The following is a 24,506-nucleotide window of genomic DNA, read 5'->3' as shown; positions in this document are numbered from 1 at the left end:
TGGAGCTGGAGCCAGAGATGGGGCACTTCGGGGCGGGTCTTTGACGGCGGGGACTACGATTGGCTTATGCGAGTCACGTGGGATATCGTAGGGCGCACCAGGAAGAGTGGGGTGTCCTACGCGGCTGTTTGCGCAAGCGTTGAAGCTGCGGCTCGCCGATTGGAGACGGTGAGTCACGGGGCCGTGTGCGCCTGCCGGTGGGGGCGTGGCCGTCAGGGGCGCACCTCGCTACCAGACCGCTGGTTGGCCGGCGCAGATCACATGGTGCCGGGCGGCAGGCGGCGCGCGCCGGTGCGACGTCAACGCCGCCCGCTAAGCTTCCCCCGACCTGACTACCGCGGCCGGGCCTCGGCTGAGTACCCCGTGGGCCCGGGTCCGGCCGTTTGCTGAGTACCGTTGCGGCCACCATGGACAACTCCGGGAAAGAAGCGGAGGCGATGGCGCTGCTGGCCGAGGCGGAGCGCAAAGTGAAGAACTCGCAGTCCTTCTTCTCGGGCCTGTTTGGGTAAGAACCGCGCCGAGGGGTCGGCGGGGACCTACGCTGAGAGGACGAAGGAGTCATGGCCCGAAGCGGCGGAGTAGAGTCGCAGGGCCCGAGCCTAGAGAACGGAGGGGATTCCGGGAGGAGGAGCCACGGTCTAAAGTGGTAGAGGGGACACCGGCCAAGGGCCAGGGGGCCCGGGCTGTGGGAGCTCGGTTTGAGGAGAGACCTCCCGAGATGGTGGGAGGGCCGTAGGCTGAGGACGGCCAAACGGGCAACACCGCCTTGAGGCTGTAAGAGGACCCAGGCTGAAGATGGGCCAAGAGGCCGGAGCGAACCTGGGCCGAGGGAACATGACCTGAGGCCTTGAAGGGGATCGGTTTGGGAGAGCAGCCGGGTCAAGAAGTCTTTTGGAGCTCTAGAGAACGTATTCGAAGGATACCTGACGGGCATAGTGGGCCCGGGACTGAGGACACCTGCCCGAGGGATTGACCTTTCTCCAAAGCTCGCAGCAGCGGATTTGCAGGAGCTCCGGGTGATGGTGAGAGGGTCGGGGCCAAGGTGATCCTGGGAGTGATGGGGCGCCCAAGTCTGGGACGTCTGAGGGCGCTTGAGAGAAAGCTGCATGAACCGGAGAAAGAACCTGGACGTGAGGTGCTGGAGAGCATTGAGGACTTTCCGGGGGCCTGTCTTAGTCCGTGTGAGCCGCTATAACAAAATAGCCTAGAACGGGTGGCTTACGAACAGAAATTGAACTCTTAAAAGAATTTTGGAGGCTAGAAGTCCAAGATCAGGATGTTGGCAGATATGATGTCCGGTGAAGGCCTGCTGCCTTGTAGACAGCCACCCCGTCACCACGTCCTCATGTTGTGGAAGGGGTGAACTAGCGTGTTGGAGTCTCTTTTCTAAAGGCACTTCCCCCTTTGGGAGGTGACCAAATCACCCCCCAAAAGCTCGCATCTCCTCATGTCATCATCTGGCAGGTTAGGATGTCGGCACATGAAATTTGCGGGGGGACCACAGTCCATAACGGGGCCGATCTTGGACGGTTCCCATTTGCCTTTTAGAAAGGACCGCGGCAGCTGGTGTGGGGGAGAAGTTGGGTCGGGGAGTGCAGGCAGTGACGGTAATGACACCAGGTAATATTTATTATTAAGTACTCGGATTCTGAGTCAGACCTGGGCCAGGCACTTCACCTGCGTCCTTGCATCGAACCGTCACAACATCCCTGGGGGGCTGGACAGATTACTTTGCCCGGTTCCCCGGTAAGTAGGAGACCTGGTCTGTTTGATCCCAAAACTGTCTTGCTGCCACACTGGTTTCTCCCCGAGGCTGGTGCCCGTTTCTGGACGCTACACTTAAGAAAGATGAGATGGGGGCCAACTTAAGAGGAATTTCTAAGTTAGGGAACTCCCACCCCAGAACTCCTCCTTCCTCCCTGCCCCACATGGCAGTTTTCTCCTGCTGTTTAATGAGTGCACCCCAGACCCTTCGAGCGCCAAGAGCAGTTGAGACGGTGCTGAGAGAGGAGTGGGCAAGGCGAAGGCAGAGGCACGGACGGAGCCTAAGAGCTGGGAGCATGGCAAGAGGTCAGCCGGGAGGACTCCTCCTGGCCAGCCCTCTCTCCTGGCCCCCCCGCCCCTCTGGAGCCAGGCTTCCGTGTGTTCCGCATTTCACAGCTGCCTTTTCTCAAGGCCCCCCAGTGGCTTCAGGGACCGGAGAAGGGAGTGTTGGGGCTCAGCCCATCCCTCATGCGTTTCCCTCCCCTTTTAGAACCGTCAGGAGTGATGGCATTCCAAATTGAGAGGTCTCTGCTCATGTCAACGGGCCAAGTAGGGTAGCCCCCACCTGGGATCTGAGACAACCTCGCATCCTTAGACGTGAGGGCCTTCTTTGTTCTTCACTGTTTCTGGGCTCCCAGACGCTAGAGGGCTTCTGTGCACCAGCAGCCCGAGAGGGAGGCAGTACCAGCCAGTTAGTAGATCAGAGCTCCTTGTATATCTTCCTCTGGCTCTTTCCTCCCCCCCTCGACCCAGCCAGTGCACATAGACCTGGGGAAGGGAGCTGTAGGGAATGGGGGAGCAGCCCAAACTTCTACTCTGGAAGCAAAAAGATGGAGATTTCCTGAGCAAAGCACAAATTGCGGAAAAGGATCGGGGATGGGGTAGATACGCTTTTTCCCTCTTCCTGCCCCAGGGCTTCAGATGGATCCAGAAATTTCCCTGCTGTGCCCTGTTTGGAACTGTACAACTTCCAAATGGTGGTTCCGTTCCCTGGGGCTTTTCCTTGGCCCTGACGCCTCCTCCCTTGCCCCCCATCCCCTGCTGACCAAAATCCAAGAGAAAAACTTCTTTCCACTTGGATACTACCATTGGTAGGAAGTTTTTGCGTCTGTGAAATGAAAACCATAGCGATACCTACCTCATAGGGTTGCATGTGAAGCGATGAGCCTGATTTCTGTGTTTTGAGTACTTACTATTATTAAGTATCTTATTGGAAGTTGAGCTAGAAGTGCTGGAAACGTACAGATGTCAGGGGGTTTGGTATACAAAGAGCGCATTTCTACAGATTAAATGTTGACAAATCAGTTCCCGTTTAAACCGCCTGTAGGCATCAGCCACCCCCAGGAGCCCTGCCAGCTGTCAGGATCCACAGCTGAAAACTCGGTGTCCCTTGCCCAGACCCAGAGCACAAGTCTTTCCCAAGGGGATGCGAGGTTTCAGGGCTACCCGGCCATTGTTCGGCTGCACCCCCGGGGTTCTGCCTTTATTGATGGAGGGGACTGCTGCTTTCGTGCAGAACTTCCAGTGTTCCTGGGTGGGACGGGACGGCTGAGAGACAAAGCCCTTTGAGAAACATTTTGTAAGAAAAGGAAACACGTTCGGTTCTGGGGCTACAGCGAAGTCATGTTGGGGCGCAGAGGGGCGTCGGTCCGAGAACCAGAGGGGGACCTGCCGGGCCACGTCGGCCCCTGCCTGTGAGCTCACAGGAAAGCAGTGGCCCGTAAATACGCACCTTCAGCAGGACGTGGGAAGGAGCGGGGCGGGTCGGAGGCCCCGGGCTCTGTGGAAACCAGAAGGTGGTGCCCCCCCTCCTGGCTAACCTGGGGGTCGCGGGGGAGGTGAAACCCACACCGAGATTGGAGCTAGGTAAACGTTTCTAGAACGTGCTCTCCCTGCCAGCCTGATAAGCGCCCAGCCGAGCACCTGCTGTGTGGTGGGCGCTCTCCCAGGTGCCCGCGTGCTTCCAGCAGCCCCGCCAGGTCCGGAGTCTTCCCCCCAGACACAGAGGGAACCGGGGCTCTCGAGCCGGGAGTCCGCTTTTGAGTCCAGGCCTCATCACAGCCCCCGGCTTTTCCAGCACCCCGGGTGACTCTAGAATTCCCGTTGCCAGGTGGCCGGCAGCCCTCGGACTGGATTTCTCCTCCTCCTCGTAATAGCAGCCGTTTGAGCACCTGCTCTGTTCTGGCCTCGGTGCCAGGTACTGAGCACGCGTCGTCCCTCCTCCCCGCAGAGGCTCTTCCCGGTTCGGTTCCGTTGCCTCCATTTTACAGGTCAACAGACTGAGGCTCTGGGATCGCTAGCCCAAGGTCCCACAGTTATGAAAAGTGCCCGAAACTGATTTCAGCCCGGGTCTCTCGACCCCCGGGTCCATTCTATTTCTGCTCTCCATCTGTTACGGGCATGTCACAAGAGTGTCCTGCGATGGTGTCAGAACCGGGCAGTTAGTGTGTGTGACACTTTATTCTTTTGTCGTTCCTGGGGCCTGTGTTGGCGGGGCTCTGCCCGCAGGAGCTCAGACACACGAGGCCCGGAGGAGGTGGTGCCCGCAGAGCCGGGGAGGCAGCGAGCGGCTCAGCTTTGCAGGTGGCATGGGAGGAGCTGCCCAGGGATCCCGCAGCTCTGGCCCTGTTTTCCAGTGTTCCTTCTGCCTGCGGCACTGACGGGGGGCTCCGTGGGGGGCTGGCTTAATGACTCCCTCCCTTGCCCAGCGGCAGCTCGGCGTGGCTGCAGCAGAGAGCAGAGTCTGCTTGTGGGTGAGGGAAATCCGCACGGCGGCGTTGGCTGTTCAGTCTGGCGGAGAAGCAAGAGCAGGCAGGGACCTTGTCCACCTTCTCTCTCTCTCTCTTTTTTTTTTATGTTTATTTTTGAGAGAGCGAGAGGGGGAGGGGCAGAGAGCAGGGGACAGAGGAGCCGAAGCCAGCTCCGTGCTCGAACTCACGAACCGAGAGATCGTGACCCGAGCCTCGGTTGGACGCTCAACCCGCCGACTCACCCAGCTGCCCCCTCCCACCCCCCTTTCTTACTCTCCAGAAGATAGAGGGAAGGAAGCCTCCCAGATCTCGTGAGTGAGTGAGAAGCAAGGCAGGACCGGATCTCCAGGACCCGAGTCCTGTTTCTGGTCCCTGCCACCATCTGGCAGCGTGAGCTTGGGCAAGCCCCTTGACCTGTCCGAGCCTCAGCTCCCGCCTCAGTGAAGCAGGAGTAAAATACCCAAAGCCTTACTGTGAGGAACTCGGTGCTGCTTCAGGCAGGGTGCTTTAGGTCATCATGGTAACGTAGAGAAGATACATAGAACGGCAGAGAAGGTCAGGGTGGGGACGGGCCTTTGGGGTCCGTTCGTCCCCACTCAGGACGACGGAGGATCTGGGAAACTGAGGCGCCGACGGAGGGCCAGTGGCTGTGGCACTGCGGGGAGTGAGGAGGACCTGGAAGGGGACCCACCTGCCCTGCCTCGTGAGGCTCGGAGGAGAGCGCAGGTGGGGCGGGTGGCCCGATGCTGGGAGGCAGGAAGTGCCCAGAGGACAGAGGAAGGAGCCGGGAGGCTCTGCCCCGCGGACCCCCCCTGGCCCGCGGCCCACCGGGCCTTCTGTGCGTTGCTGGCACGGTGCTCCCCTCTCCATATGGCAGTCGCTGGAGGTTGGTGGCTGCGCCTGGGAGCCCGGAGACTGCTTCCTCTGCCTGGGGAGGGGGCAGAGAGCAGAGCCGAGTGGGTAATTATAGACAGCCCTCCACCAGGCCGGTCCAAACCAGTTCCCTCTATTCCCGGCGTGGCTCGTGGCGTGGCTCGTGGCTCGGAGCCGAGCCGCCCGATGGGGAGAGCGAAGCAGAGGCAGCTTGGGGGAGGTCGGTGGGGGAGGGACAGTCAGCTGTCGCCTGTGCTGCCGCTGGGCTCTTCAGGAGAGGCCTGCCCAACTAGCTTTTCTGGATGTCCTGCAGGAGGCACGGGAGAAGGCCTGGGCTCTTCCGGCCGAGAGTTTGCCAGGCTCCCGTGAGGGATCTGAGCCCACCTGACCTCAGCGAGAGGCCCTGGAGTAAACCGCAGGTTTCCCTGCCGGGAGACAGCTTGCTAGAGCGCTGGAGCTGGGGGCTGCTTCCTCCTGGTCACTCTCTCTGCCACAGACCTCCCTGTTGCGTTAGAACAGGGCCCAGACCTTTCTCCTGGCCTCCGGCACGGGGGTCCCCTACCTGCCTGTTCGGCCTCATTTCCTACCGCTCCCTGCACCGCAGCAGCCATCCTGGCCCACTGCTGTTCCTTGACCTGGCCGAGCTTGTTCCTGTCCTGGGGCCTTTGCACGTGCTGTGTGACTGCTGTCCGGAATGCTCTTCCCTCTTTCCGTGGGTGGCTCCTTAGTCACCTTCGAGGACCGAGCTGAAATCTCACGTCCTCCCAGTGGCTGGCCCTGATGTGCCTGACCAGGGAACCCCCTCCTCCCCCAGTCCCCCTTGTGCTTGCTTACTCCTCGCATCGCCTCGCTGACTTCCTGTTTACTGAGGGCCAGGTCCTTCTCCTTTGTTTACTGCTGTCATCTGCAGCGTCTGGCACGGAATAAGTGGAATGAATGGCTCGTGTTTGTTCCCCAGGTGAATAAGCAGCTGTGCGAATGGCTCCTCCTTCAGGGCCTGCCAGTGACCCTAGGCAAGTCACTTGCCCCCTCTGAGAGCTCCACTTCCATTTCTGAACGGAGGGGATGGGACTCCAGGGGATCCCCCTGTCATCGCAGGCCCCAAGTTACTGGGAGGAGGCAGGCCTGAGCAGACCTTAATCCCTGTGGCTTTCCCAGTCCGCGGTTAGAATGGTTGACCCAGAGCAGGCCTGGCGTGGAATCACAGAATTTCAGGCCGGCAGCTGACAGGCTTTTGTGTTCTGTGTTCACTCTGTCCCGCTGAGCTGAAACAAACCAGCTGGGGCCGACTGTTCACTGTTGATCACCCGGCTCTGGGCCTCTCGGTGGGTCGGGCCATTTCTGCTTATCCAGGAGCCCGAGGTTGTTTTCAGAGCACGTCTGAATCTGGATAGAACCTAACTGTTGCCACAGAGAAGGGAAGGATGAGCCAGGGGATCCATGGGATGAGGAGACCTAGGTTTCGGTCGGTGAACACGTCCATCCCCTTTCAGTAAGACAGTATTCCCGAGAAGGTCCCCCAGAGGATTTTGTGGCTAGGCCTCAAAGGACCCTGTGCCCGGGAAGGTTCTTCGCCTCTCCAAGGCCCAGAGTGGGTTCTAAAGAAGTCACTCCAAGCAGGGGCCCCAAGCCCAAGGTGTGTTGGGCCAGCTGGGGTGAGGTTGGCCAGGGAAGACCGCGGAACCGTGCAGAGTGAGTGTGGGAGGGCAGGAGGGTAGGGGACCGGCATCGGCACAGCCCCGGCAGGCAGAGACTTCTCACCTCAAGAAGACCCTTACCTGCTGCGATTCGGAATCCCGGGCCCTGGATTCCAGCCCTAGCTAGCCTGACCAGGGGTGTCTACCAGCTGACACAGCCTGACTCGGAACAGGTCACCTAGGTCACCTAAAGCGATGGGTCCAGGTCAGCTTTTTCCCCTCCCGAACGCACCTGATCTTTCTGAATCACCTAGGACCATTGTTTGAAAATTCCAGGCCGCACCCAGCCCTGAGGGAAACCTTCAGGGGAGGGTGGCTGGGAGGCTCTGGTTTGATTACCGTCACCAGCTCCGGTGACCCGAAGGAAAGGACCTTCTGCCTTAGCGGTGCAGAATGAAGGCGTGCCCCCAGATTCCACGGGAGGCCCCCCCAACAGCCACAGCTGGGGCCGGCGAGTTTCCAGGGCCAGCGGACACGGGAGAGGGGCAACAGGGAAAATGATCTGTGTGGCTTTGTTGCTGGAAAATACCCGTCTTCTCTTCTTCAAGACAAAATACTGGTTGATGTCAGCGAAGAGAGAATCTGAAATCCATTTGGTAGAACTGAGCGCGTGGGATTTTTTTTTCTACTGCTGATGTGGGCGGTGGGAGCTTGACCTCGTGGGCTGAGCCTGGTTGCTGTATCGGAGGTGGAAGGACAGAAACGTGGTGGGGACTCAGACGAGGTTCTAATGAAGGGTCCCCCAATTCAGGAAGAGCTTCATCTGCACCGCCTGCGTGGGAGATCAGGAAGTCAGGGTGAAACTGCCCAAACAGAGCGCTCTTTTTTTCCCCCTCAATGTACTCCTTTGTATGTCTCTGGCCTCTACTCTTTTTTTTGTTTTTATTTATTTTTGAGGGAGAGAGAGAGACAGAGCACGAGGAGGGGAAGGGCAGAGAGAGAGGGAGACACAGAATCTGAAGCAGGCTCCAGCCTCCGAGCTGTCAGCACAGAGCCCGACGCAGGGCTCGAACTCGGGAACCATGGATCATGACCTGAGCTGAAGGCGGATTCTCAATCTGCTGAGCCATCCAGGTGCCCCTCAGGCCCCTACTCTTAAACAATAAGTTCTTTGAAGGTGGTTTTGCCATTTTAAATAATTCTGTACTGAACATCCTTACAACTTTTCTGATTTAGTTTCTTGGGATAAATTGGCAGAAATGTAATTCATTGCTGGGCCACAGAACCAAATGTAAGTCTTGGCATTTAAAAAGAGAAGTACTTTGTTTGTTTGCATTCTTCCCTGTACGTTTTAATAGATAAAGTATGCAGATGATAAAGAATTCAGACAGTACCAGCGAGGCGTGCGTGGTGATTAAACCTGTCTGCCACGCCTGGCCCCCCCCTTCTGTAGGGTTCCCGTAGACCCCACCTTCGAGAAGAATGCTGTGGCTAGTTTTTTGCGTACATCTGCTCAGTCCTGCAGTAGTAATGACACACGTGTAGGGTCAAGAGGTCTACACTGAACAACCGCAGCGTGCGAGCCATGGGATTAAGGCATTGGGAAATGGCCAAGGCATCCAGAGCTGGGCTCCTCCCCCAGAATGCTTTGCAGTCTCTTGGCAGAGGTGGGGTGGGGGTAAGGATTTGCAGAGAGCCTGGGAACCCGTGGTCACCGAGCGGAAGGGGAAGAGACTGTCAGAGGCAGGGCTCACGGGGAGGTTGGAAGGCCCCCCCTCCCCGAGTGAGGGTGGCCTACGCCTCCCCCCAGGAGGGCCCCGGCAGCGAGCGTGTCTCTGTTCCAGGGAGTGGAGGCCACGGACGCGGTCTCCCCTGAGCCCCCAGAGGAGGCCTGGGCTGCAGCGGGCTTCCTGGGGAAGTGATGGGGGTGGGGGCGCGTCTGCACTGGCCCCGGGGCGGGATGCTTGCTTGCTCTTCAACACCAGACGGGTTTGTCTCATCTTGCCCCTTCTTTCCCCAGAGGCTCATCCAAAATAGAGGAAGCCTGTGAGATCTACACCCGAGCAGCAAACATGTTCAAAATGGCCAAAAACTGGAGCGGTATGTGATCTTTGCTACAACTCCTTCGTGGTCGAGTCTCCGGTTTTCCCTCCGCTTCCAGTCCCGAAGGCCTGACCCAGGGGTTAGCCTTGCAGCGCCACCCCCCTGCCCCAACCCCGCCACCTTTCTACGCCGTCTTTGGCCTCAGAAGCCCATCGGCCTGCCATTGGCTCCTTTTGAGCCCACTGGGTTATTTTACTTGGGTCACAAGACCTTGGAGAGAGGTCTCTAAGGCTAAGGATAGATAGATTAGCGGATCCAGATTGCTCTTTGAGGGGTTTCTGAAGTCTAGGCTCGGGGGTCCATTCCAGTGGTTCAGTTAACAGTAATCGTTAACCGTTTGTGGAGCGCGCTCCTAAGCGCCAGGCGTGCATTCTGTGATCGAATGAATCGGCACAGCAGCCCTGTGAGGGTCAGTACCGTCCGTGTTCCCGTGGCTGGAAACGGAGGCTTCGCCCAGCCCCACGCCTAACAAGTGACGGAGTGAGAATTCGGAAGGCAGAGCTCCGACTCGGGAGTGGAGCACTCAACCTGCCCCCGTGCTGGCTCTGTGACCTTTGAAGCCAGTGTGACCTAGGTCTGGGTCACAGACTGGCCGTGTGCCCCTGGGGAAGTTACTCGACGTCTCCGAATGTGATTCCTCCTCAGTAGGACCACAGGGACGGTGGTCCCGACCCCCACGGGGCCGTCGTGTGGACTCCCGGAGACATGGTGGCCGGGAGTGCCACATGTGTCCTTCCTGCTAGCTGCACTGCCTCCCACCTCGGAGTGGAGGGAAAGCTCACAGAGGACTCTGGGCAGCAGATTAGCAAACTTCAGGAGCAGCGAGGAGGTGCCCCCCACGGCCCTCTCTGTGTTGTCGCTCTGACTAGGGGAGGACGCAGGTTGACAATGTCAGGTCGCTTAATGCTGGAGGAGGGCATCCGCCCGAAGAGAGCGTCCCAGGTGGTGCGCCTCCGCTTGGTGGGTGGAGTGTGATCGGAGTCGTGGCCGCTCTGGCTTCGGCCATGAAGTTGTGGTCAGACTCCCGGCGAGGCTGGAGCGTGGCTGGCTCCCCCGAAGAGAGGCTGGCAGGCAGGGAGGGGCCCCTAGAGGCCAGAAAGGCGGAAAGTCTGGTTGGGAGCTGCCAGAGGGCTCCAGCTTGGAGCGTCAGCAAGACGGGGTAGAGGAAATTGAGTGAAGACAGGTTCAGGTTTGGGACCCAGGGAGGAACTTGCTGACCAGAAGGAGACGAAACCTGAAACGGGCCCCTGGACGCAGTGGGGAGGGCCCCAGGCAGGACGGATCTCCTCGCTTTCTGAGGATGCTTTTGGTTTCCTGGAAACGGCAAGAGTTCTTCCTGAACTGTCACAAAATACGTCGTGCGTAAAGCCACGTGCCAGGGATAATTTTACGCTCCCGAACTGATCGGGTGCCATCAGAGAAAGAAATGTTTGTTTGTCTTAGAGTTTATTTTGAGAAAGAGAGAAAGCTGGAATCAGGGAGGGGCAGGGAGGGAGAGGGAGAGGGAGAGAGAGAATCCCAAGCAGGTTCCACACTGCCAGCACAGAGCCTGACCCGGGGCTCCATCCCACGAACCTGTGAGATCGTGACCTGAGCCGAAGTTGGACATTGAACCGACTGAGCCCCCCAGGCACCCCAGGATATTTATTTTTCAGTCACATAGGTGGTACTTTGCCCCTCAAATTTGTTACTCCCACCCTATTCCTCCAGCTGTTCAAATAAAAGCCTTGGGCTGTTTTTCATTTTTCTCCAATGACGCTACTCTCCTGGACAGTTTGCACTCAAGCCCTGCAAAATGATAAATCCTGCCTACTGAGAACCTGGGCTGCTTTGTCTTTCCTGCTGCTCTGAAGTTGCTGGATGGAGTCAGGCCCTCTGGTCCCCTTCCGGCTCAGGAATTCTGTGATTCGGATCCTGCTGGAGGAGGATGAAGGGAAGCATGGGGTCAGGCGGAGGCTGGCTGAGCTGAAGGTGGGGGTTGGAGCTCCCTGGTTAGCATAGCCGCACCCCCACTCTCCAGCCCTGCAGGAGGAGAGATCCCGTGGTCTCCTGCACGCCACAAGGCGGTTTAGGAGACAGACGTGTGACCAGAATGGCTTCCAACTGGTGCAACTAAGGACGGGACAGACTGGGCTTCCCGTGTGGTCACTGCTACCCTCTGCCCATGGGCACTTGTCCCCAAGTTCCAGCTGTCCCATGGGGCCACTGCTGGGCTTAGTTGGCGATAGTTTGTATATCCTTCATAGCTCTCGGCCCTGCCTGCCTTCTCTGTGGTTTTTTAGAAATGGTGGCCCTGGAAATTTCGGCAAAGGCTGGGACCAGGGCTGTGGGATTTTAGCTGGCCTCGGCCTGGCCGTCTCTTTGTGCGCCCAGGGCTCAGGGGCCTCCCTCTTCCTCCAAGTCCACCTCACGGACTTTCCGGAGCCTCGGCCCCGGGGTCAGGAGGCCCGAAGTCGAGGCCTCCACCTCAGCTCAACCCAGGCCTGTCTCCCCCCGCCCCCCCCCCGGGGGGCCCCTCTGCATTCTCGAGAGAGCCGCCTCCCCAGGGCAGTGTCTGAGCGGCGTCTGATAAGTGGAGCCCCGCTAAGGCTGAGCTCACTCTTTTCTGTTCCAGCTGCCGGAAACGCTTTCTGCCAGGCCGCCCAGCTGCACCTGCAGCTCCAGAGCAAACACGACGCGGCCACCTGCTTCGTGGACGCCGGCAACGCGTTCAAGAAAGCTGACCCCCAAGGTGAGCCTCTGCGCAACGCTGGGCCCGGCCGCCCACGCACCAGCCGAGCGCTCCCCGGAGAAGCCCTCCGGTGTCCGTGAGGCTCCGGTTTTTTCCAGGGGCCAGCACACGCCGGAGGCTGGCAGGAGGCTGGCAGGCAGACGCTTGGGCTTGAACCTCAGAATTGGCTCCCTTCCGGTTGGCATTTGCATCCCGCTCCAAGCCTCCGCCTCCCCCTGCTGCTCGGTGTGCGCAGCCGATCGCTTCCCTCCCGAAGCCGGGAGCATTTGGGAGTGGGAGTTACATTGCAGACCCGCCGCATGCCAAGGAGAGAGGAAAATCTGTTCTGTTGTCAGAATTAACATGCAGAAGGGGGTGGGAGGGGTTCTAAGACCGGCCAGGTAGGAGTTGATGCCGAAAAAGGAGCGGAAATTATCCCGACCTGGCTTCCCAACACGCTGGGGGGGAATCAGAACGGAGCCCAAGATGCGGTTGCCAGAGAACAAGTTACTTAAAATGCGGGAGTGTTTGGGGATAGGAGCCCGGTTTGGGACTGACTCATGGTGAGAAGACCGTTTGTCCCACAGCCCAGCGGGGACCAGGCTCTGGGGTTTTGTGGAGCTGGAATTTTAGTTCATTTTTTTCATCCTGGTGTCAGACACAGGTGGCTAACTTTTTCATTTTAGCAAGCGTGAAGACGTTTTCTTCAAGTGACCCCTCGTTGTCGCTGTGCTCTCAGAAGAGAATAGGGAACATGTGAATGTTTCAAGGAAAAGGAAAGAAAGAAAAGGAGGTGCCGCACCTTGGAGTAAAGACCTGTCCTTCCCAAGAGAGTCAGAGAGGTGTTTGCACGGATCGGTGAGCGCGGGCCACACCCGAGCGCTGGGGAATTGTTGGCGGATCCGTTACCCGTACCCGGGGATATTTAGTTCCCAGTCGGGGATTTGATCAGTGTAGACCAAGTGGCTTTTCTGTGTCCCCAGGCTTGACCGGTCACTGCTCCGTAGCTGGGTATGTCACAGGTGTTGGCCTGAGGGGTCATGTGGTGGGCTGAGGCCCGGCCAGAACCAGAGCAGAGGCCTTGTGATGGGGTGGGCCACCGCAGGCTGCGTGGACAGTGTGACGACGACCCAGGGACGTCTGTGTCCGTTCCCCGCCCGCATCCCCCCGGGAACTCCCCACCTCAGCCTTCCCTCTGCCCCCGGGGAAACCGGTCTACCTGGAGAAGCTGCCTTAGCTTCTGGGCCTTCACCTGCTGCCCCTGGGTGACTGGAAGGACTCGTTTCTTGGGCAGGAGTTGAGCGCCAGCCTCTGTGACACGTGCACAGTGCTATTTGCTCTTCAAACAAACCTCGGCCCTTCCCTTGGACGGGCCCCACCCGACGCCGCGTCCTTCGTCACCTGGCTTTCGATGTGAGCTTTTTCAGCTGGGGCTCGGCACGGCAGGGGGTGCGTTGGGTGCCGGGTTCTGGGCCGGGGGCTGTGGCCCCCATGGCTGGCCTTAGTAAGTGCAGAGGGTGGCCGAGGCGTCCCTGCCCCAGTGGGAGAGCAGCCGACGTGGCCGTCGTGGAGCCCAGAGGCCACTTTGGTTTCTCCAGGGATCAGCAGACATGGTTTGCTGCCCTGGGAGCTGAGGCGGGAGGGGGTGGATTTGGGGTGGGAAGGACCTTTCAGGGAACGAGAGGGGCAACGGTGAGGAGGGGACCCTGATTTGGGCAGAGCCAGGACTGAGTTCCCCGGCTGGAGTGCCAGGTTCTTGGTGCTAATCGGGGAGGGGCGTTGGGGCCGAGTCCCAGCACCGCTGCCTCGCTGTCGTCCGCCCCCGCAGTGGCTCACAGAGCGCGTGGCTGAGTGTGGTCTCCCTAGCGTGAACGGAGCCTGTGCCCCTGTGGCCTTGGGCGGTCACTTAATCCTCTGGGCGTCCGTTTCCTGGTCTGGCGAAGCAGAGACCGAGCGTGAAAGAACGCGCGGACCTGCCCAGTGCGGCACCTGGTGTGTGATAAGTATCTAGGAAGGGGTGGCCCTTGGCTCCCATCAGACAGAGGCCCGGCCTCCCCCAGCCTCCTCCTCTTGGCACTGTGCCTTGTGAAACAGAGCTGGAGGGCCCACTTGGAACCCTGCCAGGTTTCCCCGAGCAGGTGGCCAGCTCCCTGGGGCCTTGCTGGCCACCGCGCCTGCCTCGAAGGCCTGTGTCCTGTGTCAGCACCTCCTACGGGAGTCCCGGAGGGCCCCCCCCCCCCCCCCCCGGAGAGGAGGCTGGGGCCGCTCAGGAGGCCTGCCAGAGCCAGCCAGGGTGGAAGGAAAGGATTCGGTGCCTGTCACCGCCCTCTCCCTCTGCGAGTCTGCCCAGAGTGCGGGCCGGGGGCAGCCTGCCCACCCCCTTGGTGGCTGGGGGTGCGGGGGAGTGATGCCCATAGCTGTCAGCGGCTCCCCGATTTCCTATAGCCACCTGATAGCCAGGCCCGGGGGTGCCTACTGCGTGGCTAGACGTGGTAGCGTCTCTTTTTAACCCATTCCACTTCCCCGTGGGATTCTGCGGTCTGCCCCCGTTTTCACTGGGACGGGCTGAGTCCCAGGCCTGATACGGGCAAGTGCGGCCGGACGGCGGGGCCGCTGGAGCACAGGAGGTGGGCCCGGGGCCCCCGGCCGCATGACTCCCAGTACGCCTCAGCCAGGCCTTCCCCTCCGGGTCACGGCACCCGCCACCCCCACCCCGGGCTGGCTCCCGTCCAGGGGTGCGCCGGCCGCTCATCGGTGGGGTCCTGGTGACTGGAGATAAGCTGGTTGTATCTAGTTTGTCGGTGTCCTGCCTGCCGGCGCTCTCCCCCGGGCGTCAGCGGGCAGCCCGCTGCTTTCAGGGACAGCTGTTCCTGAGCCGGGAGCAGGCGTGAAGGGGACTTAACCCCGTGAGTCCGTGTTGCCGCCTGGGGGGTGAGCCTTCTGCCCCCGCTGCCACTGCAGGGACCGAGCCTGGTGCCAGCAGGCCCGTGGGGACAGCTGGGGGCCTCCGGTCCCCCTCCTGGGCTGCTCGTCTCTCACCGGGAGCAACCTTTGCCCCCTGGGCCAGGTGCCAGGCTGGGCTCCCTGGTGTTCCAGAAGGGGGAGCCACCGGCACCCCCTGGGCTGGAGGATGAAGCAGGGGTGGGAGGTGCAGAGCCGGCTCCTTGTCGTCCTTATTTTCATCATTGTGTCGCGGCCCGGTGCTGGCTCGTCAGATCCAGAAACGCTCTGTTTCGAAATATGCACCTGTGTTAAAGTGAGACTATTTCCGGCTGTATTTTTTCTCCCTTTCCCTCTGCGTTCTCTCCCTTTCCTCTTCTTCTACTTCCTTTTTGCTTCCTTTTCTTCTTCTCTCGCGCCTTGAGCTTTCAGCTGCTTCCCATCCTTGACCAGAATGGTTCTCTGAATCCTTCCGGCGCCCCCAGAGGCCTTTCAGAATTGGATCAAACCTGCAGACACCCCTTCCCCCAGAGTAGAGCTGACACACACCCACTTTTTGCCTGTAAACTTAGGGGGCGGGGAGCTTGTGGACTCCCTGAAGGCCCAGCCCCAGTCTGAGGCTAAGAGCCTCTGCTCACCTGTCTCCCTGGGTCATGAGACCTTTGGGGCCCTGAGAGCAGGCCAGGCTTGGCTCCTCTGTGGCTCCTCTGTGGCCCCTCAGCCCAGCGGGCCCGGCTCACCGTGGGGGACCCTGGGGGTGGACCAGGAGCCTTGTGGGTATCCTGGATGGCAGGGGGACCTCCCAGGCCCACCCCAGCACGGAGCCCACATCCCGTGTCTGTCCGGGCTCTCTTCCTTCCCCCCGCACCTCCCCCAGCACCCTTTCTTCTGAGATGCATTAAAAGAGATCCAGCCCGAGAGCTCATCTCTGTCTGCTAGAAAGTGCCTCCCACTCATGCCGCTCTCTCTCCTCCAAATAACGTGTCAAAAGAGAAAAAAAAAAAAAAAAAAAAAGCAATAGCCGAATTTAAGGTCTTGGAACAGGTGGTGCAACAAAGGTAGCCGAATTCTGTCTCTCACGGGCCACCCTGGTGTTTGCTTCGTTGGGGACACCTGTGGTGTGGGGAGCTGGCACGCGGCGGGTGAAGGCGGGCGGGGAGAACAGAGGGCTGTGCTGAATGCTGAGAAAATGATGGGGATTCCAGCCAGAGGGGCCTCGGGGTCCCGGTGTCCAGCCCCCTCCTGCCAGAGATGGGGGCCAGGCAGGTGCAGGGGACCGTGGCAGACTCGGGGTCCCGCAGTGACGGGGTACCAGAGTCCGGGTGGAACCTGGGCGTCCCTCGGGTGTCAGGCTTGGCCGTCCCTGGCCAGGACCCCTTGTCCTGGAGGGCACGGCCTCGGCGGGCCTGGCTCAAAACACCCATGGGAGTCTGGCTGTCAGCCTGACCGTGTCCGGTCCCTGGGGCTGCTGGGAAGGTGGTGGCAGTGTGGCAGCCTGAGGGAGAGGGCAGCCCTCAGCAGGTAGCAGTCCGCGGCACGGTACGTTAGTCTAAGAGCGTTACTTGGGGCCCAGGTGTCCCTTCACCTCCCCTCCCGCCACGGCCATGGCCACGAGGGCACAGCGGAACACCTGCCCTGCTTTCTCCTCTTCCTCCTCCTCCTCCTTCTGGCTTCTGCTGAAGTAACTTCTCTTTCTCATTTCTCCCTGCTTCCCTTTTTCTCTCCACAGAGGCCATTAACTGTTTGATGAGAGCGATCGAGATCTACACGGACATGGTAAGGGCCACTGCCTGTCTCGTCCCTCCTGCTCTACACCTTGCTCCAGCCTGCCCTCCCTGGCGCCAGCTTTAGGAGCAGGTGGGGGGCGGGGGGTGGTCACCTGCGCCGGCCTGGCTCCCGACAGCTCCCGCCACAGCACAGGGGAAGTTACGTTTGTAGAAGTTACAGCTATCGGGGGCCTTTCCCCTTGCTGGTCCTTCCCCTCCTGCACCCCATTTGATTAGCAGGCCAGAGGGGAGGTGGGGCCCAGAGCTGGCTCAGCCCCCGCCCTGTCCCCGGGGAGCATCCCCACGACAGATGAGGCCCAGAGGCAGCTCCACCAGGGAGCCAGGACCAGAGACCAAAACCGGGCTCCGGCTCCTATCCGCTCCGCGTTTTGCCGCTCCACACTCTGCCTCTGTCTCGCCAGACCCCTTCCCCAGGCCGGAACCGGGTCCTGCCCCCTACCAGGTCCAGCAGCATACTGGAGTGTTGTAGTTAGAGCGGCGACAGCGGCTGCCAGGTTCCCTCCGCTGAGTGGGTCAGTCCTCCCCTGCAACGGCCCTGTGAGGTGGAAAGTGTTACCCCATTTGACGGGGATGGGGGGCCCAGACAAGCAACGTGACTTGCCCAGGGACACGTGCCTGCGAACAGCAGTTGCTGAGACCCGAAACTAGGCCTCGCCGAGCCCGGGGCTTTGCCCTTTCCCGATGTCCCTTGGCAAGCGGGTGTCCGTAGACCAGCCCCGTGTGCCAAACGGCCGGCCAGGAGCCCAGTTCTGCGGGCCCCTCTGCCCCCCACCCCAGGTAGAAGCTGGTAGCCTGTGCTTAGCTCCTCTGGAAGCTAGGGCCGTCCCTGGGGAGAGCCGTGCATGTCTGCGGGGGAAGCTGGGGGTTGTTGGCCTGTGAGGGGGCCGTCTCCACGGCCACACGGGGGGAATGGGAGGCCAAGAAACTCCCGTGCAGTGTGGATGCTCGGACCCACTTTCTCCAGGGCTTTTACTGGGTGAGTGTGGGCTGGTCGTTCCCCTAATCTGGGCCCGCTGTCCAGCGCTTCCTCAGGCCGGGGCCTCTGCCAGGTACCTGTGCACCCACATTATCTCTGGCATTGCCCCGCCCACCTGTGCCCCTGTGGACGGGATGGACACGGAGGCTGCGTGTGGGGGGCTTGCCCAGGGTCACCGCATCGGGCCAGCGCAGAGACCAGGCCTCTCCCTGGAGCCTCCTGTTTAGGGCCCCTCGGTGCCTTCTCACGCACACCTCACCGGTGGCTGAGGGGCAGGAAATCCCCGGCTCCGGGGGCCTGGAGGGGCGAGGAAGGGCTGGGCTGCGGTGCTGGGGACGTCCCTCGTCACAGATGGCCCCTGCCCACATCCCACCCAGGGCCGATTCACGATCGCGGCCAAGCACCACATCTCCATCGCTGAGATCTACGAGACGGAGCTGGTGGACATCGAGAAGGTGAGGGGGAGTCGGGAGGCCCTGCCTGGCCGCCGGGGGAGCGCTGCGGCGGCTGGGGCCCCTTGGGCCGGGGCTCGCGTCCACTGGGGGAGGCGTCCGGTGCCCGGGTGCCCGGAAGGGGGCATGGGGCGTTGGCCGAGCACGGGTCAGGGGCTCCTGCTGTGCCCCAGGCAGGGCCGGGCCCCTGGCGGACAAAGGTTGCATCGCCTCCCCGTGTCTCCTCAGGCCATCGCCCACTACGAGCAGTCTGCAGACTACTACAAAGGGGAGGAGTCCAACAGGTACCGGGCAGCGGGCTCCCCCCGCCCTCCCCAGCCCCCTGGAAGCTCCCCCCCCAACACTGCCACCGCCACCGATTTCTGCCTCTGTCCCCGCCCCACACAGCTCAGCCAACAAGTGCCTGCTGAAGGTGGCTGGTTATGCGGCTCAGCTGGAACAGTATCAGAAGGCTATTGACATCTATGAGCAGGTGGGGACAGGTGTGGCCCGTCGTCCCTGCACGGTGCTCCCTCCGTTACCTCCCCGGCGCTCGTCCTGTCCTCCCTGGCAAAACCTCTCCACCCACCACTCCCCGCGGTGTCGCCGCCCTCTCCCCTGTGCCCTCTCCCCTGTGCGCGTCTCACGGAGAGCCTCCTGGGAGGCCCAGGGAACGGGAAGAATAGCGGAGGCCTGGGGTGGCCGGAGGTGGCTGAGCAGCTCCCAGGAGGCATGGTGGGGGGGACGGGAAGGGAGCGACCCACGGGTGTGCAGGCTCCCCTGGGCTGGGCGGGGCGGGCGGGGCAGGCCAGGCTGTCCCGGTAGGTGGTAGGTTCAGCGCCGTGGCCAAGAGAAAGGCAGGCAGCTGGCCTTGGAGGAGAGGGGGGCGGGCGCCGGCTCTCAGGTTCCCGCCTCCTGCCGCCCTCTGCCCACCAGTGTGTCTGCCTCCCTCGGGCCTGACAGTGGGGCCGCCGCCTCCCTGTCATCTCGTCATCTCGGCTGCCTTGGCGGGGCGGGGGGGGGGGGGGCGCACCACGGACACCTGGCTTCAGCCCTGTGGCAGCCCACCCCCGTCACACACTGCTCTGTGGCCGCCCGCACACCGTTGGCTGACTGACTTCTCTGGGCTGGTCCTCGGCCTCCCTGCCCTTGGTGTCTCGGGTTAACCGGGCTTCAGCCTGGACACAGACATGCTGACCCCGGTCCCCCCCTCCCCCCCCCCTCGGGTGGGGGCTGCCAGCCCCGAGCTTATGGTGCCACCTGCACATGCGCACAGGTGGGAACCAATGCCATGGACAGCCCCCTCCTCAAGTACAGCGCCAAGGACTACTTCTTCAAGGCGGCCCTCTGTCACTTCTGCATTGACATGCTCAATGCCAAGGTGAGCGCGGCCCCGTGGGCCCACCCAGGGCCTCCCCCTCCTCCCAGTGGCCACCCCGGAGCCCTGGGTCTGTCATTAGGCCGAGGCCCCCCTTGGCAAGGGGTGAGCCCCTCCCTCACGTCTGGTGCCCGCAGTCCGCTGTGGGCAGGACAGGGTGGCACGCCTCGTTCTCACTGGCGTGTTTCTGTTCCTGTTGTCACGCGCCCGGTCTCCGTAGCTTTTGAGTTTGCCCGGCTCCTGGCTCACTTGGTGCCAGGCTTTTTCTTCCATGAGAGCACGTTTTGGGTCCTTACCGCGTCCCTTGAGGTCGGCACCACTGTTACCCCGTTCTACAGCTGAGGATGCTGAGGCCGGAGCCCCTTATTCAAGGCCGCAGGGCTGGATTCCAGATCTTTGACTCCCAGAGTCATGATTTATACTGTAGCACGCGTGCCCACACCACCCATTTTCAGGGCTTCTCGGCAAGAGCGGAGCCAGTGCTGGCTGAGGGGGCAGGGAGTGGCCTAGCCGGAGGAGGAGCTGGAGTCCTCGGGGTCCGGGTTCGGCATTTCCTGGGGTCTCCGGCCACCCCGCCCTCAGCCTCGGGGTGTGTCTGAGCACGGCCGCCAGCCCCCGCTCCCGCTGTGGGCGAGAGCTCGGGCTTTGCTGTCGGGCCGGTCCACGTCCCCGCCCCCGCCCCCACGTCCCCTGTGCCCCAAGCAGGTCATTGCGTTTCCCCGCTTTCAAAACGGGGGTCCCCGTCACGTGGCCCTCCCCGGGGCCTCATGGTGGTTGACTGAGAAGTGCCCAGCACCAGCCCTGGCACGTAGGAGGTACTCCTGCGAGGCGGTCGGTGTTTGCCCCCTGCCCTGGGCACCGGCCTGGGAAACCCTTCCCGCTTCCTCCCCACGAGCTGTCACCGCAGCCACGCTTGGCCCAGCACAGCCCCACGGAGGTGCCGCCAGGCACAGAGCCAGGTGACGCTGGGGGAGGGGCACAGAGAAGGACTCGGGGGCCAGGTGTCTCCAGGGCCCCTTGGCTGCCAGGCCGGTGGCTCCGATGGCCCCTCTTCGTGAGCTCGCCCCCTCTTTCCACCCTTGTGACGTTTAGCTCGCCGTCCAGAAGTATGAGGAGCTGTTCCCTGCATTCTCTGGCTCCCGGGAGTGCACGCTAATGAGAGTGAGTGCTGGGTGGGCTGGGGGCAGCGGGGGGGGGGGGGCGGCCGTGGGCTCCAGTCACCGTAACTGCCGAGACCCGTGCGGTGGTTCTTAAGGGTCTCCTTTGTTTTGTTTTCCCTCCCGTGCCGTGTGGGCCTCCGTTTTCTAGCTGGGAAAAGTAAGGCTCGGGTGGCGACGGAGACGGCAGAGCCGGGAGGCCGCGTGATCTCACGCACGCACACGCACGCCTGCATGCACACGCACGGGGCAGGACTGGAAACTACCCCTTCCTCCCGGCACGGGAGCCCCCTGACCTGCACCGCCGGGTCAGGCGTGGATCTAACGGGTGGATCCAGTCCAGGTCAGGCACGCGGCCGGCCTTGGCCCCTGACCCGTCTGCCTGCCATTTTCTTGCAGAAATTGTTAGATGCCCACGAGGAGCAGAACATTGACGGCTACACCGAAGCGGTGAGTGGCCGTGGCGGGGCCCGCCCTCCTCAGACACACTCTCCTGGGAATCCCACCCACCCTTTCTCTGGCCCCGGCCCTGTCCCCGGCCCCGGCTGTGAATTCCTTTGTCCAGTCACCCCAGAATTCTCCCAAGGAGCCCCAGAGGTACAGGGAGGTGTTCTCCCCACGTTAGAGATGATGGCAGTGAGGTGCGGGGACTCGTCCTCGGCCCCTTGGGGGCAGAGCTGGGATGCAGACCCGTGTGTGTCTGCCCCTGAAGGCCAAGGTCTTTGCGGCGCTCGGTGCCCCAGGTGAGCTGCTGGGAGGAGCAGGGAGGGAGGGGGACGCGTCGTGGAAGGGCTCCCTCTTCCAGCACCAACCTCCGTGACAGAACCACCCCACGGAGGTGTTTCTTCCTTTCCATACTCTGTTCTGAACATTCTGGAACTCTGTTGGGCCCAGGTCAGGTCCTGATCCAGTCGTCTGGGCTGCATCTGTCAATCACGTTTCCTGGGGGCCCTTCAGGAATCCTACACCACTACCGATGACAGAGACCAGAGTCCCTCCGGTCCATCCTGCCCCGGGCGGTGGGTGGGACACGAGGAGGATCAGCCACAGAGAAGGGAGAAGCAGGGCCATGGCAGGGCGACAGGCCCCCATCCCCGTGGCGTCCGCAACAGGCCGCCCTCACGCGGCCAGGCCTGTTTCCCACCCAGAAAACAAGGAAGCTGGACCGTTCCGTGCCGCAGAAATCCTCTCTTTTCCTCAAGGCAGCCTTAGAGGGAGCCCCCCTCCCCTCGCTCCTCCTCAGGGAGGCTGGCCGGGAAACACCCAGAGAACCTGGGACTGGGGACAAGGAGGGCGTCAGGGCCCTCTGCCACCTCCCCCGCTGTGTCGCAGGTGAAGGAGTACGACTCCATCTCCCGGCTGGACCAGTGGCTCACCACCATGCTGCTTCGCATCAAGAAGACGATCCAGGGTGACGAGGAAGACCTGCGCTAAGCGCCCCCAGCCCCCTGGCACCCGTCCTCCTGCCCCGTCTTCTCTACCCCCGCGCCCCTCCAGCGCGTGAGCCCAGAGACGTGGGGCCGAGACCTTGGCTGCGAGACCTCCCCTCCCTTCCCGCAGAGGAGTCTCCCCGAGCCGCGGTGCGGGCTCAGCACTGCCGCGGGGCCCCCGAGGCTGGGCCTGCCGGCCGGACAGTCCCCCTCTGTTCTCGCTGCACCCCCTCGCCTCCTGCCCGTTTATTTAACCCCCCCCCCCCAGAGGTGCCCTTCTCTACCCCAAACACAGAATCTCTGACACAGACCTGTTTGCTGTGGGTGCCGCCAGGGGTGGGGGGTCAGCATCTGGTCCCCCGCCTCCTGACCGGCTGAGTCGCGAGACTGGCTTCGGTCTCTCCCACCTGTCCTCCAGCCGAGCCCTGAGCACACGTAGCCGCTGAGATTTGCTGTCCCCATGGGGGCGGGTTCCTTCCCCTCCGGTGCCAGGAACCCCCACGGCGTCCTGCAGCCCTGACCTCTCAGGATAGACCGCAGGCCCTGGAGCTCAGAGGGCCGTCCCCGCGCCCACCCTGACATCTGCTCCTTCCCTAGTGCTTTAAGGTTTTGTGGTCGGAAGCTGCAGCTGGCCTGAGAAAGAAAAATAAAAAAGAACACTTCGCATGAGTCTCTCTTCCTCCTCACCTCTGCTGCCCCGTTGTGTCTCCGGGGCTGGTGTCCTGTCTCCCTTCCCGCCTGGTCCCCACCCTGGGCTCTGGGCACACTCTGTGGGGAAGAAGAGGGTGAGTGTGACCGGGATGCTGGGCTCAGGGAGGAGCCGCGGGCTTGGCATTCTGGGCGCACCTGCCTCGAGCCAACGTTCTCCGGGTTCTGTGGGCCTCGGTTTCCTCCCCTGGGACAGTGGGGGGCCGCGTCAGCCTCATCCGGCTGGAGGGATGGAAGGCAACGAGGGCAGCAGTAAGGGTGGGAGAGGCCCACCGAACCTCTCGGCTTCCCCTCGTGTCCATGTTGCCCTGAAAGGAGGGTTGAAAGCCCCGGTGGCATCTGTTGGGGCCCGCTGAGCTCACAAGAAAAGGGAGGAGACGACTTAGGTGGGCAGGGCATGAGGACGACCAGGCGGGTATCGGAAGGAACCACAGGAGTGGCCTCGGAAAGCTTGGTCAGGACCACCTGCCTCGTCCACACCCCACGATGTAGGCATGTGTGTTGGTGAGCAGTCTGATGTGCTTGCACTGCCCCAGGCATTGTTCAGAAGCAGAATTAGACCCCACATTCTACTCAGCAAGTATTTACTAAGCACCTACCGTGTGCCATGCCTGGTCTAAACCCTGGGAATACAGCATTAGCCACATATCCAGACCCTGCCCTCCTGGAGGTTTTACTCCCCAACTCCCCACATCCCAAAGTCTGGAGCGGACATGAAGCCCCTCTTCACCACCCTCCAGATCCTATGTGCCTTTGAGCACTTTCCTCTTACGTTTCCTTTGTAACAAGTCCTCGTTGGGGAGCCTGGGTGGCTCGGTTGAGCATCCAACTCTTGATTTTGGCTCAGGTCATGATCTCAGGGTCGTGGGATCAAGCTCTGCATCGGGCTCCTCGCTGAGTGTGGAGCCTGCTTGGGATTCTCCCTCTCTCCCTCTCTCTCTGCCCCTCTCCTACTCCTGCTCTCTTCCTCTCTCAAAAAAAACCAAAACAAAAAAAGTTCTCTGTGCTTGGCAAAGGGCCTGGCACAGAGTTTATGGATTTTTAACACATATTTACTGAATGCTTACTTTACGTCCGGACTTGTGGTCCAGGTGCTGGGGATCTAACTGTGACCAAGGGAGATCCAGTCACCGCCTTCACGGATCTTGCAGTCCGCGTGCATCCGCGCACACGCAGGCACGTTTCTGCAGGGTGGGGTGGTGGTGACAAGTTTACTCAATGTGGCCACAACAGTTGGACAACTCATGTCTACTGGAAGTGATTTTCTGGTGTATACAGAGTGCCCAAACCCCTGATGCCCTTCTAGGGACCAAAAAAACCCCACATAGGAACCCCTTGAAGACCCCACAGTCAGAAACACCTGGTTAAGGTCCAGTCTCCACCACTTTCTAGCATCTCAGGGCCACAATTTCATCCTCTACACACTGGGAGAAGCAACTTCTTGGCGGGGTTGCAAGGATTCATTGAGATAAATGAGCACTTACTATGCTCACTTAAGCGTTATCGCGCACTTACTGTGTCCCAGCACACAAACGCTGAGTCGATGAACGCGGGTTAACCATAGCGGGGTGGTTGTCAGCATTCAGAGATCATCTGGGCCAGCATGACTAGCAGAAAGGTATTCAATAAAAGAGGTGCCAGGACAGAAGGCCAGATCCTTTTTCCTTGGCTAAGCATGCATTTCACCATTTTAAAGGTAACGTGATTAAAAGAACTCTGGGACAGTCTTGTTTGGACTCTACTTCTTAGCGAAGCTGTGTGATCTTAGACAAAATGACCTCCTGCGTCTGGATTCCAGCCTGTTCGTGGGTTTCAAATCAATCGACAGAGCCAAAGCGCTTAGAACAGTTCCTGGCACGTAC

The 24,506-nt window shown here is 61.0% G+C and overlaps 1 protein-coding gene across 1 annotated transcript; it reads left to right on the top strand.

Annotated features, from left to right (window-relative positions):
- Positions 1 to 281: 281 nt before the first annotated feature.
- NAPA (NSF attachment protein alpha) lies at positions 282 to 22,605 on the top strand. The gene is made up of 11 exons (XM_030298112.2): positions 282 to 505; positions 9,045 to 9,124; positions 11,742 to 11,858; positions 16,507 to 16,553; positions 17,918 to 17,995; positions 18,221 to 18,276; positions 18,380 to 18,464; positions 19,248 to 19,352; positions 20,442 to 20,510; positions 20,906 to 20,956; positions 21,839 to 22,605. The coding sequence occupies exons 1-11, from the start codon at positions 408 to 410 to the stop codon at positions 21,938 to 21,940; spliced, it is 888 nt and encodes a 295-aa protein (XP_030153972.1). The 5' UTR covers positions 282 to 407; the 3' UTR covers positions 21,941 to 22,605.
- The last annotated feature ends 1,901 nt before the right edge of the window (positions 22,606 to 24,506 follow it).

The sequence above is a fragment of the Lynx canadensis genome, chromosome E2 (assembly GCF_007474595.2).
Source record: "Lynx canadensis isolate LIC74 chromosome E2, mLynCan4.pri.v2, whole genome shotgun sequence".
NCBI lineage: Eukaryota > Metazoa > Chordata > Mammalia > Carnivora > Felidae > Lynx > Lynx canadensis.
Note: the sequence above shows the minus strand (reverse complement) of the source record. Positions and strands in the feature narration are given on the sequence as shown.